At 36.6% G+C, this 15,201-nt stretch overlaps 1 protein-coding gene across 1 annotated transcript in view; it reads right to left on the bottom strand.

The window, feature by feature from the left end:
* Window positions 1–15,201, bottom strand: part of MON2 (MON2 homolog (S. cerevisiae)) — a gene marked incomplete at its 5' end in the record, with an annotated part of 49,275 nt that overhangs the window by 25,947 nt on the left and 8,127 nt on the right. The window contains 12 exons of the mRNA XM_009704425.1: window positions 378–540; window positions 3,780–3,955; window positions 4,749–4,859; window positions 7,118–7,219; window positions 8,545–8,635; window positions 8,714–8,787; window positions 8,875–8,955; window positions 9,197–9,301; window positions 9,913–10,025; window positions 11,270–11,451; window positions 12,173–12,254; window positions 13,422–13,654. Of these exons, the coding sequence (XP_009702727.1) occupies window positions 378–540; window positions 3,780–3,955; window positions 4,749–4,859; window positions 7,118–7,219; window positions 8,545–8,635; window positions 8,714–8,787; window positions 8,875–8,955; window positions 9,197–9,301; window positions 9,913–10,025; window positions 11,270–11,451; window positions 12,173–12,254; window positions 13,422–13,654 (1,513 nt within the window). The remainder of the gene's footprint in view (window positions 1–377; window positions 541–3,779; window positions 3,956–4,748; window positions 4,860–7,117; window positions 7,220–8,544; window positions 8,636–8,713; window positions 8,788–8,874; window positions 8,956–9,196; window positions 9,302–9,912; window positions 10,026–11,269; window positions 11,452–12,172; window positions 12,255–13,421; window positions 13,655–15,201) is intronic.

Here is a 15,201-nt window from a genome sequence, read left to right as displayed (position 1 = left end):
CCCTACACTGATGGAAGCACATAAATACTGTAAGGTGCAGAAAGTATTTTTCTTAGCCTCAGCTTTTAGGCCCCAGTTATACATAAAGTACTATGAAGGGAAACAATGTATTAAAAATAAGATACTGATGAACATGGTTACAATACAATACTATTTCTTTACCTAACCCTGGAGTCATGCAGATGATAAAGATAAATTGCGCTCACTCAATTCACACATGATTTCAAACGATAGCACAGGAGTTCAGCAACAACTCAAAAAATAGGTTTTGGCTTTCATTTGTAGAATTGAGGACAGATTAATTTTCATTAAAAAAAAGAAACGAAAAGAAAATGAAAGCCAGAAGCAGCATCACTGTAAGTTCATATAAAACTCACCAACAAACCAATTGAAGTTAAGCTAATATTTAGCTCTTGATTGTGAAGTCCAAAGCTTCCTGCAACTTCAACAACTATCTGTAGACAAGTACATGGCATTGTGGGAAGAAAGTCTGTCACAACCAACTGAAGACACTGGAATGCAGTCCGTATTAAGGACTCTCTTAAAAAAAACAAAACAAAAAACAAAACACACACACTCTCTCATTTCAAATTTCTTCAAGAGCACAGGAGTATTTTGAATACAATACCTCAGGAGATAGCATTATTTAAATAAAACATTTGAAGTTTTTGCGATGAATTTGCAAATTCTGAATGTTTCAACTAAAGAGGGTTTTGAGATACAACATTAAGTTGAAGCTTCAAATTCTGATGAAGTATTTTAGTCCATGTTAACTAGCTAGTGAAGTTGAAGTTTAGACTCTCCAGTGGTCCTCAGCTAGTTTTATATAGTAAAGTCCACTTCTCTGTTCTAGAGTTCTAGGACTTGTTAGTTCAAATGTGTCAGCTAAAACATTCTAAAAAAGCCACCACAGACAAAACAAATCTTAAGTTTGATCATGATAAACGTCCAAAGAGTAAGCTGTTCTGAACAATTTGTTGTATCAGTAGTTACAAAGTACTTAATGTATGTCAAACAGGTGGGCAAAGTGTATTTTTATTTATTAGGGAAGATGCATGCTAACATAATGGTAGTCTTACTTGCTTCAATACTATATTATGTTAGACAAAATTTTTTTCAAAATATCTGCCCTTAAATAGATCTTTAATAAATACTTTGCCTTCAAAATTAAATTCTGAATACAAACATAAAATAAAAATGTAGTATGGAAAAGGTTTACGAGAAGGAGCTCTCAGAAGCAGCAAGGTCATCTGTAACTAAAACCTTGTTTAGTGAGCAACAAAATGAAGGAATCAAAAGGAGTGGTGGAGTGTAGGTAATACAAAATAGGGAAGCTGCATTTAATTTTCACCATAGTGGGGTTTTTTTAATGCTTAATGTACAAAAGAAAAAATTCCGAAGGTTGGTAATACAGAAACTTAGTGTCCTTCACAATATATATCCCAGGAAAAAAATTCAGAATACAGATATCAGTTCCATGTTTCAGAATCCTAAATAAAATAATGATTTTTTCAATTAACTAAAAATGAAAGTCATAGGTGGGCCTTTTCCACTGTATCACAACAGCCAACATGATATGGAAGCCCAAGGAATGCACAAGAAACTTCACAAGGACAATAATGGTATAACTAATAATTCTCTAATATGATGCATACCACAGAGAGACATCCATCCTACCACATAAGATCAAAGGATTTATCATTGCTATACTCATGGAGGAAATGCTCACATACTGCTTTCCCCCATATCCGTTACAGGAGTCTATAAAGTGAAACACACTCAAAACTGCTGCAGTTACCTCTCCACTACAAAGGTCCAGAGGTATGTGACCTTTGAGGGCTCTAAGAGAGAAAGGACAGAGGCAGGAAATGAAGTATAGTTACACTACTCATTTTGAAGAGCTGAGTTAATGGGAAAGGAACCTCTCTTTCTAACCTTCAAGTGTGAGCCCACTAGAACAAATTCAAAACAGTTCGTTTCCCAATTAATGTCCCACACTGCTATGTGTTTTGAGAAAGGTTTCAAAGTCCTTCATGCAAGTGGCAACAGCAATACAGCTCTTCAAAATGTAAAATTGTCCTTAATGTTATAGCTGGCTGCTAAAAGGTAAATATAAATGAAAGAAACTTAACCCTAGCTTGAAAACTTCAGATCGTATAGGGCTTTATCTATCCTTACAATAAACAGGGGCATCCCATTGAAAAATTCTTCAAAGAAAGACTTCCTTTTGTTTGGCAGGCTAGTACTGTACAATCAAGAAGTGACCGAAGTATCATTAGCTCTCAAAATAGCACCTTCTGCCTTTATAGCAGCCTAGAAGTAGTTCTCATAGAAGGGAAACGGATTTCTGTCCCAAAATCCAGGATGTTCACTGACCAGAGTGAAGACACTTGTGAAGAAAGTCCCATGGTCAATAAGTTTATATTTAAAGTATGATAATAGTGCCCACATCTTGTGCGCACAGCTGTGAGGCAAGAAATTAAGTTGTTTCTCAAAGAAAACGAGGCTTGCTTCATTTTTTTTTCCTACTGTAGTTGATATGATGTGGGCAACCAGTGCTATGTAGTTGAAGAAAAGCAGATTATTCTATATGCTTTGTAGGAGGAGACCAAGATATAACACAAGATCTTAGTAACATCTTGAGATATCTGCCAGTGAGGTAGGGGTTTGAGACGTAAAAGGATCTGCAGACTGTCTTGAGAAGGAACCTGTGTTGGTTCTCGTCCATCAACAACTAACAGTGAAAATCAAAAGGCACGTAGGAACCACAGAACACACTGCACCAAGTGTGGAAACAGCAGGTACCAAAGGAAGCACGGTTACCAAAGAGAGGATGCTCACAATCAAGAATGCCAGCATCCTGGGGATTTTGGCGAGTACTGCTGCCAGAGCAAGTGATACTGGTACAAGAGCAAAATCCCTCAAGCACTTGAAGGGGCTTTATGAGGTCTTCATATGGCCAGAAGACAGAGCTAAGGTGGGGCGAAAGGAGAGGTATGCCAAGGTGAATTCTTCTGATAGTAGAGTTTTTTGCCGACCTATCTTGGTGCTAGTCTTGACTTGCACCAAAGAAGGAATAATATGGTCTAAGTGTGTGGGTATAGTTCTTGGTGCTTACAGTTCCAGGGCCAGATGTTCATTTCACTGCTTATTTCAAAAACAACTCTTGTGACTTCACCTCTCAGCTTTCCCTTGTGTGCAAGAGGACCAGTCCGGTAACATTCCCCCTCTGTTGGCAACAGAATCAGCTGTGTTAGTCAGCCAAGGGATTCACCCAGAGCAAGTTAATCATCTTCTGTCCTTGTGCTACCAGCAGCCATTTAGGGATGAAGACTTCAATGAAAAGACAGAGCATTCAGAAGATGACACACACTAGAGACTACCCAAAGATTTAAGAAGAAAAAGAAACAATAGAGGAACTGTAAGCAACAGCCAAGTCATACAGAATTATCTGCAAGCACCAGAGATGTGTCCAGCAGATGGTTAAGATCAAGTGAACCAGCACAAGGAGTACTCCTCAGTGTACACTATATGCTGACCACAGGAGAGGGCAGAGTGGAACAATACTCTGGTCTTCTGAAAGATTAATTCAGTAAGATAAAATTGTGCTACAGGAAAAATTAGAAATTGTATTTTTGTTGAGTAAAATTGTTCATAAGCTAAAAATGACAATGAAAATTATAGCTATTATCAAAGTGGTTATTAACGTAAGAAAAGAAAAGAATTCCTTCTACTATTCTTATCTTACATGATTTTAAAATTTTATTTCCACCACTTACCCCTGATCACTTCGGATTGCCCCCATGACTCCAAGCACCAATGGCCAACCAGGTCCTAAGCTGTCACCCTGACTTTGCAAAATCTGTAGCACACACTCCAACTGCTTGATCCTGATATCAGGATGACTAATGTTTGACAGTTCCTTTAGCGGATTCAATAAAAGCAACTGCAGTCTCTAAAAGTAAACAATAAAGCATATTAAGGATGCTAAAGTTTAACTGATCCTTAATTATTTTTATATGTAAGTGAAAACATACAGTACCAATTGAAGATTCATTAAATTAATTCAATAACTCAGTCATTAAATGCTCAAATTCAGTGTCATACTGGCCTTTCTAAAAAACTGTTTATAAAGGATCTCAATAGGAAATCTCAATTTTCTCTCTTTTTTTTTTTTTTCCTCCCCACCTGTTCTCCAGGTCCCTCAGGAAGTAGCTACAGCATGCTGTCACAGTTGCATAAAAACCATCACACAACTTTACCCTAGACTCAGCTTCCTACTAAAGAGACCTTGAAAAAAACCATTGAAATCCATTGAACTTCAGAAAAAATATTAGAAAGTTTTATGAATAATGGATAGAATAGCTGTGATTTAGAAGGTTAGGCAATTTATTTTTTACTTGCCACCAAATCACATATATACTTCTAAACATTCTGGAACTGTTTTGCACTCATGAGGGTGATCCATAATTTGTTCTAACAAATGGATATAATATGCAAGCTTCACCACTCTTTGTCATACACTTGAAGAAGGAAGGAGGGTAGTACATTAGAATGCATGAGGTGATTCTCAATAGTTACATCTGAGTGTTACAGCTGTAGGCTTTATAAACTCAATAGCAAAGTTGCTTTATGAATGCCTCCTATTCACTGAACTGTATAAAACTTCCTCTAGGGAAGATTTTGATTTCATGTTCATTTTAAGTTCCAGAAAAGAAGGAAAGCAGCTGCTCTTAAACTTACTTTACCTGATTTTGAGATAATGGAGGATCATGGTTGAATGTCAGTCCTGCTTTAATGAGTGAAGTTAAAGCTTCTGCTCCCCATTCTCTCATTCTGGAGTTTGGATGCTGACAGACCTAAAAACACAGCAATGCTTTGTTTGAAGTCACTTTTATTTAACCAAATTTGAATATATGTAACATTTTTTAAATTATGACATTTTAATTAAATTATAATTTATATACAATAACAATTTTTTACAACAATACAATAAAACTCTAGATGATAAAATTAGGTGTAATAGTAAAAAAAAAAAATATCTCTTGGACGACAGACATACCTTCTGAATAAGGAAGCAATAGGAAGCAGTGAAAGACACAGAAGGAAACATAATGAAAATCACAGCAGTTCAAGCCAATACATTTTCCAAAATTAATATACTAACTGCTAATTCAGATAACGATTGATTAAAAAAAGCACCAAACAACTCTTCAATGAATGTCTGAAACTCTGAGGTTTAACTTAGCCTTAAGCTACTATAAAATTCAAAGTTTCATCTTTCACGCACTGCTTAACATAATCAAGTGAGGAAGCATGACAGTAGCCAACACAGAAAGCCTCTACTTTTCTATATTCTCAAAAAGTAACTACATAGTGAATGTAAAATAAGCCTTAGACTCCATTATTTCAAAAACTTGACAAAACAATAGCAAACACTATTTCAAGCTTAAGTTTCAAATGTGCATCTTCATTTCTCTTAGTCTCCTAATTATCTAAGCCTAGTAGTTTTGCTAATTGCTTTTTTTTTAGAACAGAAAAATTAAAAACATTGTGCAAATCCATTGCATATATACCTCGTATGAACTGTACTCCCATATAACTTATTTGTTTGAGGGTAATGTAAGTCTACAGTCTCATTACCTCTACATAATTATTTCCACCCACCCTTCCAGCCCTAGCTCAGATGGTGTGAGAACCCAGAATCAAAGTCCAAGGCAGGGTCATAAGGAAGGCTGATGGTTTTGGTTGGTGCACCATTCCCTTACCAGCCACTAGCCAAACTGAAAAGGAGGAGGATGCAGAAAAGCTAGCTTGATGTTAAAAAATGCAGACAAGAAATAGCTACTCTCCTGAATTACTTATATTTTTGTTACCTTATATAAAAAAGAGAATTTGAACTACTTCATGGTGTTCTGAATCTGACCAGATAATCAGTTCCAGAGACAGGGAACGAATTTTTCCCTCAGGTTGTGTTTAATTGAATTTGCAGCTGGTGTTCTCTCCTTCCTTATTGTATCTCAACGACTTCGGTTTAAAAGGAAAGAAGGGAGTACTTTAAAAGAAATTGAAATAGACTGTGTATTTCCTACAAAACAGTGGCAAATACCCACAACAGATAACAGACTGAAACTGACTGCTTACTAGATGAAAACACAGCATCTCAAGTTGTGGATGGTGAACCTTATTGTCTTGGAGAGTTAAAAAAGACAAGAGAAAGAAATGCCTGTGCTGTAAAGTCTTTAAACCCCTAAGTATCCAAATTTCTTCTCCTAGATAAAAGAATATGTGGAGATGATCTCCATAAATAAGGTTTGAGATGGCCAATCCTTAATACTGTTTGAAATAACACACTGGTTCTAAGGAAGCGTCTGATACTTTCTGGAAAATGAGGAAGCAAAGCTTTCTCCTTTCCTCACTTTAAATGGAACCCTGTTCTTGCATTTCACTCTTCTACATGTCTGTGTAGAGAATTAAAACTTTACGATTACATTCCATCACCTGTTTTTAGTTTCAAATTAAAAATTTAAGACTTTTTTTTCCTTGATGGAGCATACTTTTCATGGTGAAGTTAAAATACTTATGAAATTGAAATAGGATCACGATATCTATTTTTGTATTTGTACAGTATTCTCTTAAAGACACCATTCAAAATGTTAGCTTAAACATTTTTAAAACAGACAAACCCTTTGTTAGTAAGTCTAAAGGCTTCAATCTATCTGGTAAGGTCACAAAAACATATCTTAAAATCTTCCTAGATATTTGTCCTATGTGAATCCAAAGTAAAACCCATTTGTGTTACCTTAATTATAACACATATATGAAGTATAATAAATTCATCATTTTAAACATTGCTGTGTTTAAAACATATAAAAGACTGATGGCACCATAAGGACAAAGGCAATAAGAGATATTAAAACATTGGAATTTAAATACATACATGCACTTTTAAATTCAAATTGTGATGCATTCAAGTTGCAAAAACAAACTGCATAAACGAAAACATATAAATACAATTTAGATTTTTTTTTTAAATTGCACCTTAAAAATGTGTTTCCACAAGATCTTCATTAAAGGAAACTAAGTACTGGTATAACTGATGAAAGCAGTTAATTACCTCCAGAAGATGACCAGTCAGAGGTCTCCAAAGAATCTCAATCCTGTGCATGTTAACTAGTCCTGTTTCCAGTAATTTAGCAACAGCAAAAAGCGATGGTTCCTTAATAAAATGGAATTTGAACACATGACTTTGAGGTAACTCAGATAACATCAGAGCCTTTTGTTACAGTATAGTTTATAAATTCAGGTGCAACTAATCTCACTGAAGTACTGTGCTCCGTAGGCTGTGAACGCTGTCACAACAGCTTAGGTAGCACGGCTGGGAAGTTTCCACAGCATCTGCAGTACGTGATGAGAAGCCACAAGGGGGTAGCAAGAGCATACCGTGAAGAACACTCGTCATTTTTCATACAGTTTTCTCCAAGTTTGACAATAACCAGAGCACTGATATTCTTTTCAAAACTCTCATTTTTACATAGTCCTCCCTCCAACCAGTTTTAGAACATATTTTACTAGCAAAACAGCCTTTTTCCCATCACAACTTTTAAAGTTAAAATGACACATGAACAAGCAATATAGAATATTTCATTTAAGAATCCCCTTATGCTTTATCTTCCATTGGCTTCAAAAATGCCCTGCAGGAATATGATAAATTTCCCATTCATCAAACACTTATGCAAATATTTGTGATAAACTTCTTTTAATTTTTTTCTTTTTAAATCAACATATAGTCAAAATGACTGTTGCACTGGAATGATTCTGTTCCCATTTCTGCTGATTTCTTATCCTCATTTTCAACTGATTTCAAACATGCACTTTGCTTATTTTAATTCATTCTCTCTTGCTGTAGTTGTCAAATATTATAAAACACATTTTCTGTCATCATTATCTCTAGTGTAATAGATCAAGGAAAAACTCTCAGACACTCTCCTTTGGGATTAGATTACGACTAGGAGAATATATACTCAATCTCATTCAATCACAGGGTCTTTAACCTTTCTGGGCTAACGGTTGTTTCCTGAAGCTGACAGCAATAGTATCATTTTTCCAAGTAAATATGAATTATCAGTTGTTTTTTTTTAATATCTAAATTGTCATGCTTTTTCTGAAGTATATATAAGAGAAAACTGAAATGAAAATGAGCACCTCACAGAACATACTGTGCTATTTAGAATCCCTAACCTTTGAAATTACAAGAGCTTTTAAAAGTTTTACCTACCCACAATCTGATTAATGGAAACACATGACATTCCTTAGTTAACAAAAAACACAGCAGGAACACAATGAGAATGTTCAAAGAATTTAGTAACCATATGACCCACTATAATCAAGACTTTCTCTGGTTCATAATTTACATTTTACTCTAGAGTATCAAACGTATTCCTGTCTTAATATTAGAAATAGTTAGCTTAAAGGATAAATGTACAAGTCTTCTGCCTGTTTCACAAAAACATCTAAAAAGAAAACAAAGAACTCTCTTTATACCTTATTGTTTCCATAGGCCATATCCATGGCTTCCAGAGACAAGGAGCAAAGGGCATTTATTAAGTGATGTAAAGACACATCGTCAAGGTACCTGAAAAATAACAGCTATCAAAACACTGCCGAGTTTGATATACAGACATTATTTTAATTATAAGAGAAGGTTTCTTACTGTGAGCTTTCAAAAAGTCTTGAAAGTATGTTGGATATAACTGGGAGATCAGTCATAACTGCTGTAGTCAGAACCTTGAAAAAGAGACAGCAATGTGTCTTATAGATTGCAATAGAAAATACTGCATAATCATTAACTGTAAAATGAACAATCGTGCTTACTGTGCTGGGCCCTTCTACAGCTCTTCCAGGTTTTAATGCACCCCCAACACCAGGCTTCAGTCCCAGAATCCACACAAGATGCTGAAATACAAAAGGATCGTTTTCAGCAGAAAAGCCTTCTCAGGTAGAGAGGAAACGAACATTGTATTCCAGCTAGTCAGCAGCCTTCCAGCCAAACAGAATTCCAGGGAAACGCTAGAGTACTTACTCAAGGCAACTGAAAGTACGCCATGAGTAGAATCAAAGCTGCTTCTATTGCTCACATAAAAACTCAAAACCAAATTATGGCAAAAAAGCAAGGCATAAATATTTCCTGTTATACCTGAAGAGTAGCCAGGACCAGTTGCCACGATGTACCAAGAACAGCTCCGTGGCAGTGAGCTAAGTTGAGTAACGTCCTCATACACTGGATATTTTTTGAAGTCAGCTAAAAAAAACAAAACAAAAAAACCCTGAATGACCACACAATTTTTATTATTCTACAATAACAGTGTTTTTAGAAAACTTGCAATTTTTTACTAAATAGCTTAAAGATTACATTTTGTTTGCACTGGTGCAATGTATTTTTTTTTTTAGAGAAGCAGTTCAGTATCTCTCCTTCTTCTCTCAGTCTTTTCTTGCTAGGGTTGAATACAATTTGATCGCTGCCCTCTCCTCCCAGTTTCACATCATTATCAAAGACACGAGTTCAAGTACTCCAGCTTTAAGTGCATCTTCTCCACAAAATCAGAGTCTCTCTTAAAAAAACCATAAGTGAAACTTCACACACAGGCACATAACAGAGCCGAGATCTAGGGTTTTTCAAACAGAATGGATGAGATCTGCTGAACTAAGAGTCAGACAGAAAACAAGAGTGAGTCTTCTTTACAGTTAGAGAACTTTGCCGTCCAGGGCTGTGCCAAATTAAAAGCTTAGGATAATATTTCAGATAACCGTTATTTGTAAGAATGCTGTTTATCTGTTGCCTATTTTTGAGACACATTGAGATGCAGGAAGAAGCAGTTAAGCAGGATGAGATCACTTACAAGTTGTACTTACCATTACTGTTCCCTGCGGCTGAAGAGCTAAGGGTTGCCCTACTGCTACAACTTGCTGATGAGACTCACTTGAGGGACTGATCATTTGAACATTCTGTCCCTGAATGGAATATGCTAGAGGAAAATTGAAAAGAAAAACACCTAAATTTAAGATCCAGTACTTACTTGTAGTAACAACCAGCTTCTGGTAGACATGCTCTACAGAATTTTTTCACAGTATTAGCTTTAAGGTAGCTCACTTTGAGACCTTTAGTCGTATTTAGATTATTATGTCATTGCCTTACGGAGTTAAAGGAGCCAGTAATTACTCCCTCTCACTATTAGATGTTGCATTCAATTCATTAATACATTTTATGTTGATACTGAAATATTTGCGCTAAGATACGAGCATTAGACTATGTCTCAACCCAGTTATCTGTGGTAATTGTGTGTAAATGGTATCACTGTGTGCTACCATTGTACTAGTGCACTCAGCATTTATGACATCTTCATTTTCTATGTCATGATGTTCTTCCAATACAGGACTTCAGGACACCCATTTTATAACTCACCCATAAAAAGAAGAGTGATCTATATAAAATAACTTAAGTTCACTGCTTCATTTCCATAGAGATTCGTGTAGCTCGGTCATGCGTACTGCCTGCTTCACAGACTTACGATCTAATAACACACTTAGCTTGTGTGGAGTGAAGGTGCTGGTCCTTGTTCCCAGACTAAGGTACTTTTGGTTTATGTTAAGAGGTCTAACGTTAGATCCATCTGCATATTCTCCAGGTAGCTGCACTTCTTGGTACATAGTAATTCATTTTCAAAATCAGAAGCAGAGTACATCCTCAACTGGCATACCCCATGAATTTCAACATTCTCTCAGGATGTGGGAAGCATCAATTCAATTTCTTGTAAGCTGAACAGAGCCCAGAACTTAAGATCTTCCATTTACACAGTAAGTACTACCACCAGTAGAGAACTGTAGAAAAGACTATAGTACATCATAAATGCAGGATGTTCTAAGTCAACTCTTAAGTATCTCAGTTGCCCCAAAACCTTTCCAGAATTTGAATGCATTAATTACATATCCTAACAGATCTTTAGGATGACAGACAGATCTCCTTAGAATATGAACTTCTGACATATACTAAGCATTCAGGAAGTTTTAGGTTGACTAGAATGATACCCAGCAGATGCTGCAAGACTAACCAGTTTTGGAAAGCAGGCAGTCTAGATCCTGTCTGAGGATTCTAACATAATTTAGTATAGCCAAATATACAGTTGCATATCTTTGCAATCACATCCTGAGAAAAATCTGGGTTTAGAGGACAATACGTAGAAACACAATTAAGGAAAACCTATATACTTACATTTGCTGGACAGAGCTGCAGTTGTGCTGTTTAATACAGTAAGGGCATAGTGAGGAGGCAAGGATCCTTTGCAAATGGCAGTGATAAAGGCATCTCTTGATGTTACAAGACCCAGTCTTCCACAAAGTGCAGCCATGGTCAGTTCTGCTTTTAGAATATTTTCAGTGGCAGCTTCATCAGTGCTGAAAGAGTACACATCGTTTAGTAAGAATTAATCCATGGCACAGAAGCAGACAGCTAACCAAAACTGAAAGCAACGAGTATGTATACTTGAAACCTGTCAACACTATGAATACTGAAGAGTAAGCACAACCAAACAACAAAATTCTTCAAAATCATTTCCTATAAAATTGGTCCTTAGTTCTGGATGACTTGACAAAGGAGACTATGAGGAGGTATTTAACATTAATTTCACAAAACTGTGTTTGTAACAAAAGACTCTTTGAAAGAGACAAATAATTTACCAAAGTTATTACCCAGTAAACAGCTTTTCCACTTCAAAGACTGTCTAGTACTAACAAGTACTGAGACATTATTTAGTCTCTTATCAACAGGAATCAGGACATGGGTAGAATCACTTCAATGTGTTGAAACATTCAGCCAAAGTAAAAAGGAATAAAAATAATTTAAATGGTTTAAGTGTAAGCCTTTGAAAATGTAATTAATTGTTCTACATTGAAATACATTAAAGGCTGATGCTAGACTTCTGGAGACTTCTGTGTTGTTTAGTCTTAGCAGATCCTCACTCAGTCTAGCCATCACTAACCCACAAACCTGTCCACTCAGGTGCCACAAACAGCGCTCTCTCATACAACTGTCAACTTGACGGGTATCAAAAGTCAGTTCAAAATATAGCTGTATATGTCATCTTTGAAAAACCAAGAGAAATCAAAGACCAAATACCTTGCATCAAGCAGCAGGGATAAAGCAGCCAGAAGACCACACCAACAAGCATTCACCATTTCTTCCCAGACAGCTCTGCTAACTTGAAAGAAACACATATACTTGTTTATAGCAGAAACACAATATTTTACTTAATAACTTTGAATTATATCACAAACAAAATGCTTGCTACTACATCTTTTAAAGTGTGCTTTACATGTATTCTTACACATATACGTGTCTGTGTACACACAAACACACTCACACCAGTACCATTTTAACAGCTGCATTTAAAGTAACATTGCTAAACTAAAAAATGTCACCAAGTCAATGCTTATTCTAAATTACACCCAAAAAAAGCTTACAAAGGTGTACATATAATTATTTTTACTCTTTGCCTGTAAAAATAAACATTCACAAGGGTGTAAGTGTGGGACAAGAAACTCACTGAAATGTTGCAGTGAAGCAAAAACACTCTGCCATGGTATTTACAGTTCTCCTTATTTTTTCATTTCTTTAATTTAATAGAAAAAAAAAAAAATAGGTCTAACAGACCTATAATCTGCCCGTATCATTTGCTGGGGCGGCGCTGCCTGCAGCACCACGGAGAGCTCCCCCGGCCGCCCCCCGGCCCCGCCCACCGCCCCACAGGCTCCGCCCCCTGCCGCACAAGGCAAAAGTCCCTCTTGAGACACAAGTCCTTCTGTACGCACCTACACACACTCCTCATATGTTTCACAAGTACAAGCCTCAGTTCATATTAGCTCTGCTTTTAAAGAAGTTCTTGCCTAAATACTTCAATCTTATTTAAAACCACTCCATTAAAACGTTTATCTTTTTATCCCGCTACCAGAAATAAATTTTTCTTTTAATGTGCTCCTGTCCCATTTCTCTCAGTCAGGTTGTCTCTTGTGACCTTGGATCTCAGTGTTAAGTAGAATTAAGGACAAAGGCAGGCAGAATGGTAGTTCTGGTGAACAGAATGCCTGTTCTCTCTCCATCACGTCCCATGTACATACCAGTAAACCAGTAGTAACAGACCATAAGGAGTCTTTGGCTAAGGTGCTATAGGATTGAAGCAGTACACCAAGAGAGACTTTTGAGAGACTACTGCTGTTACATTACAAAAAAAAAGACAACCCACCCACTTCATTAAAAGTTTTTATATATGATTTAAAACCAATAAATTTAAGCAAGAAAACATGAACTATTTTAGTCCTGCTTTATGTAAAACTGCTGTATTTTACATAGTGTTTGCATTTTCATATACCTAGTTCTTTCTCTGATTGGTCAGATACAGACTGCAAGTCTGGCAGCTCTGAAGAGTGTGCCGGTAATGAAGTTGTCTCTGCTGTGGTTTGACTGACTGTTTCCGCCTCTCCCAACTCTCCTTCAATCATGGTAGTGATCCCACGGACCAGATCCAGTAAACAGTGAAATGCCACCGACATGGCATAGCCTTCAGGAATCATAGGTGGCTCTACTTTGTCCAGCATTTCCAAACTAAAAAATCAAAAGCATGACAAGTAAGTGTGTAACGGTGCCACTGTGATTAAAAACAGTAACAAAAAACAAGATTCCAAGTGAATGTTAAGTACAAACAGGCCCCAAATACCATCCTTCAAGATTTATAGCAACTCAAGAAAAAAACCTTCTTGATTAAGTCATTAACTAAAAGAGTAAATGAGTCACTAGATAAAATAGTAAACAAAAGGGTACAAACTCTGAGCACAGTATTTAGATCTGCAAATAAATATCTTTAAAAATACATATAAGCAAGCATCACTGAATGAATTATTCTACTTTTATTATTATTTTACCCAAAGCCACTGCAACAGAACCTATTCAGAACACAAGTACATAGGAAGAACAGAGGAAATAGGTCAGAAAGTCATGACAGTGTGAACATAGTTATAACAAATTTGAGAACAAGTCAGACGTTCCATTATTGTAATCTTTGAGTCCATGTGACCAGAAAAGCTTATCATAGCTAGATAATATATGACCAAATATTCGTCACCTACATGCACAGGTAAACAATAGAAGTTATTTGTACGAAGAGGAAACGTCTACACGATTCACTGCTGAAAACCATGCAATTAAAACATCACTATGCTGGAACTGCAGCCTCATTGTCCCTTTTCTTCATATTTTACCTTAAAAGCACATAAAGAACTGCTGAGTTACAAATCCAACAGGAAACGGATTGTAGCTGCCACAGCAGCAGCATCTACACAAGGAGAGACAGTCTGTTACAAAAACCACCTGCTACCCCAACAACCACTATTTCATCATTTGCTCTACAAACTACTCTTAAAAAGGCTAGGCAGGCCCGCTACAATATACCAAAGACACTTTCATACTGTAGTGTCACCACTCTTCTCTGCACAGAGGATTTTCCTTCTCCCAAACATGTAACGCTTCAGTTATTACCTCTAATTTCCTGAAGATGGCTGTCTGAGATATCTGGGGGCATAGGCAGTACAGGTAAATCAAACGGTCAGCATTTCACCCTCTATCTACAAATAAATGGCTCTAATTAAAATTATTAATGGGTTTTATAGTTACAATGTACCTGTGAGGTAAAGGTCATGTACTCTTACTGTCAAAGACAGGAAAGCAAACTACCGAATAAATGAAATGAGTTGTTAGTTACTGGGTTGTTTTGGTAACAAAAAAGTGCCCAAAAAAAAAAAAAAAAAAAAAAAAAAATCTCAAACAGGCTTTGTCTATTACTCTTAAAAACACTTACTTCCTCATGCAAAGAGGAAGACAAAGCATAGTGGTCTGGGAAGAGACAGGCCCACACTGGCAAAAAGACCTCTGCTACCTCTGTTCACAATTCATATCTCCAATTAAATCATTCAACAAGGTCAAGTGCAAGGTCCTGCACCTGGATCGGGGCAACCGCAGGTATCAACACAGGCTGGGGGATTAAACGATTGAAAGCAGCCCTGAGGAGGGCTTGGGGGTACTGACAGATGAAAAGCTGGAAATGACCCAGCCATGTGCGCTGGCAGCCCAGCAAGCCAACCGTGTCCTGGGCTGAA

The sequence above is a fragment of the Cariama cristata genome, unplaced genomic scaffold (genome assembly GCF_000690535.1).
Source record: "Cariama cristata isolate BGI_N322 unplaced genomic scaffold, ASM69053v1 scaffold19477, whole genome shotgun sequence".
Classification (NCBI taxonomy): domain Eukaryota; kingdom Metazoa; phylum Chordata; class Aves; order Cariamiformes; family Cariamidae; genus Cariama; species Cariama cristata.
Note: the sequence above shows the minus strand (reverse complement) of the source record. Positions and strands in the feature narration are given on the sequence as shown.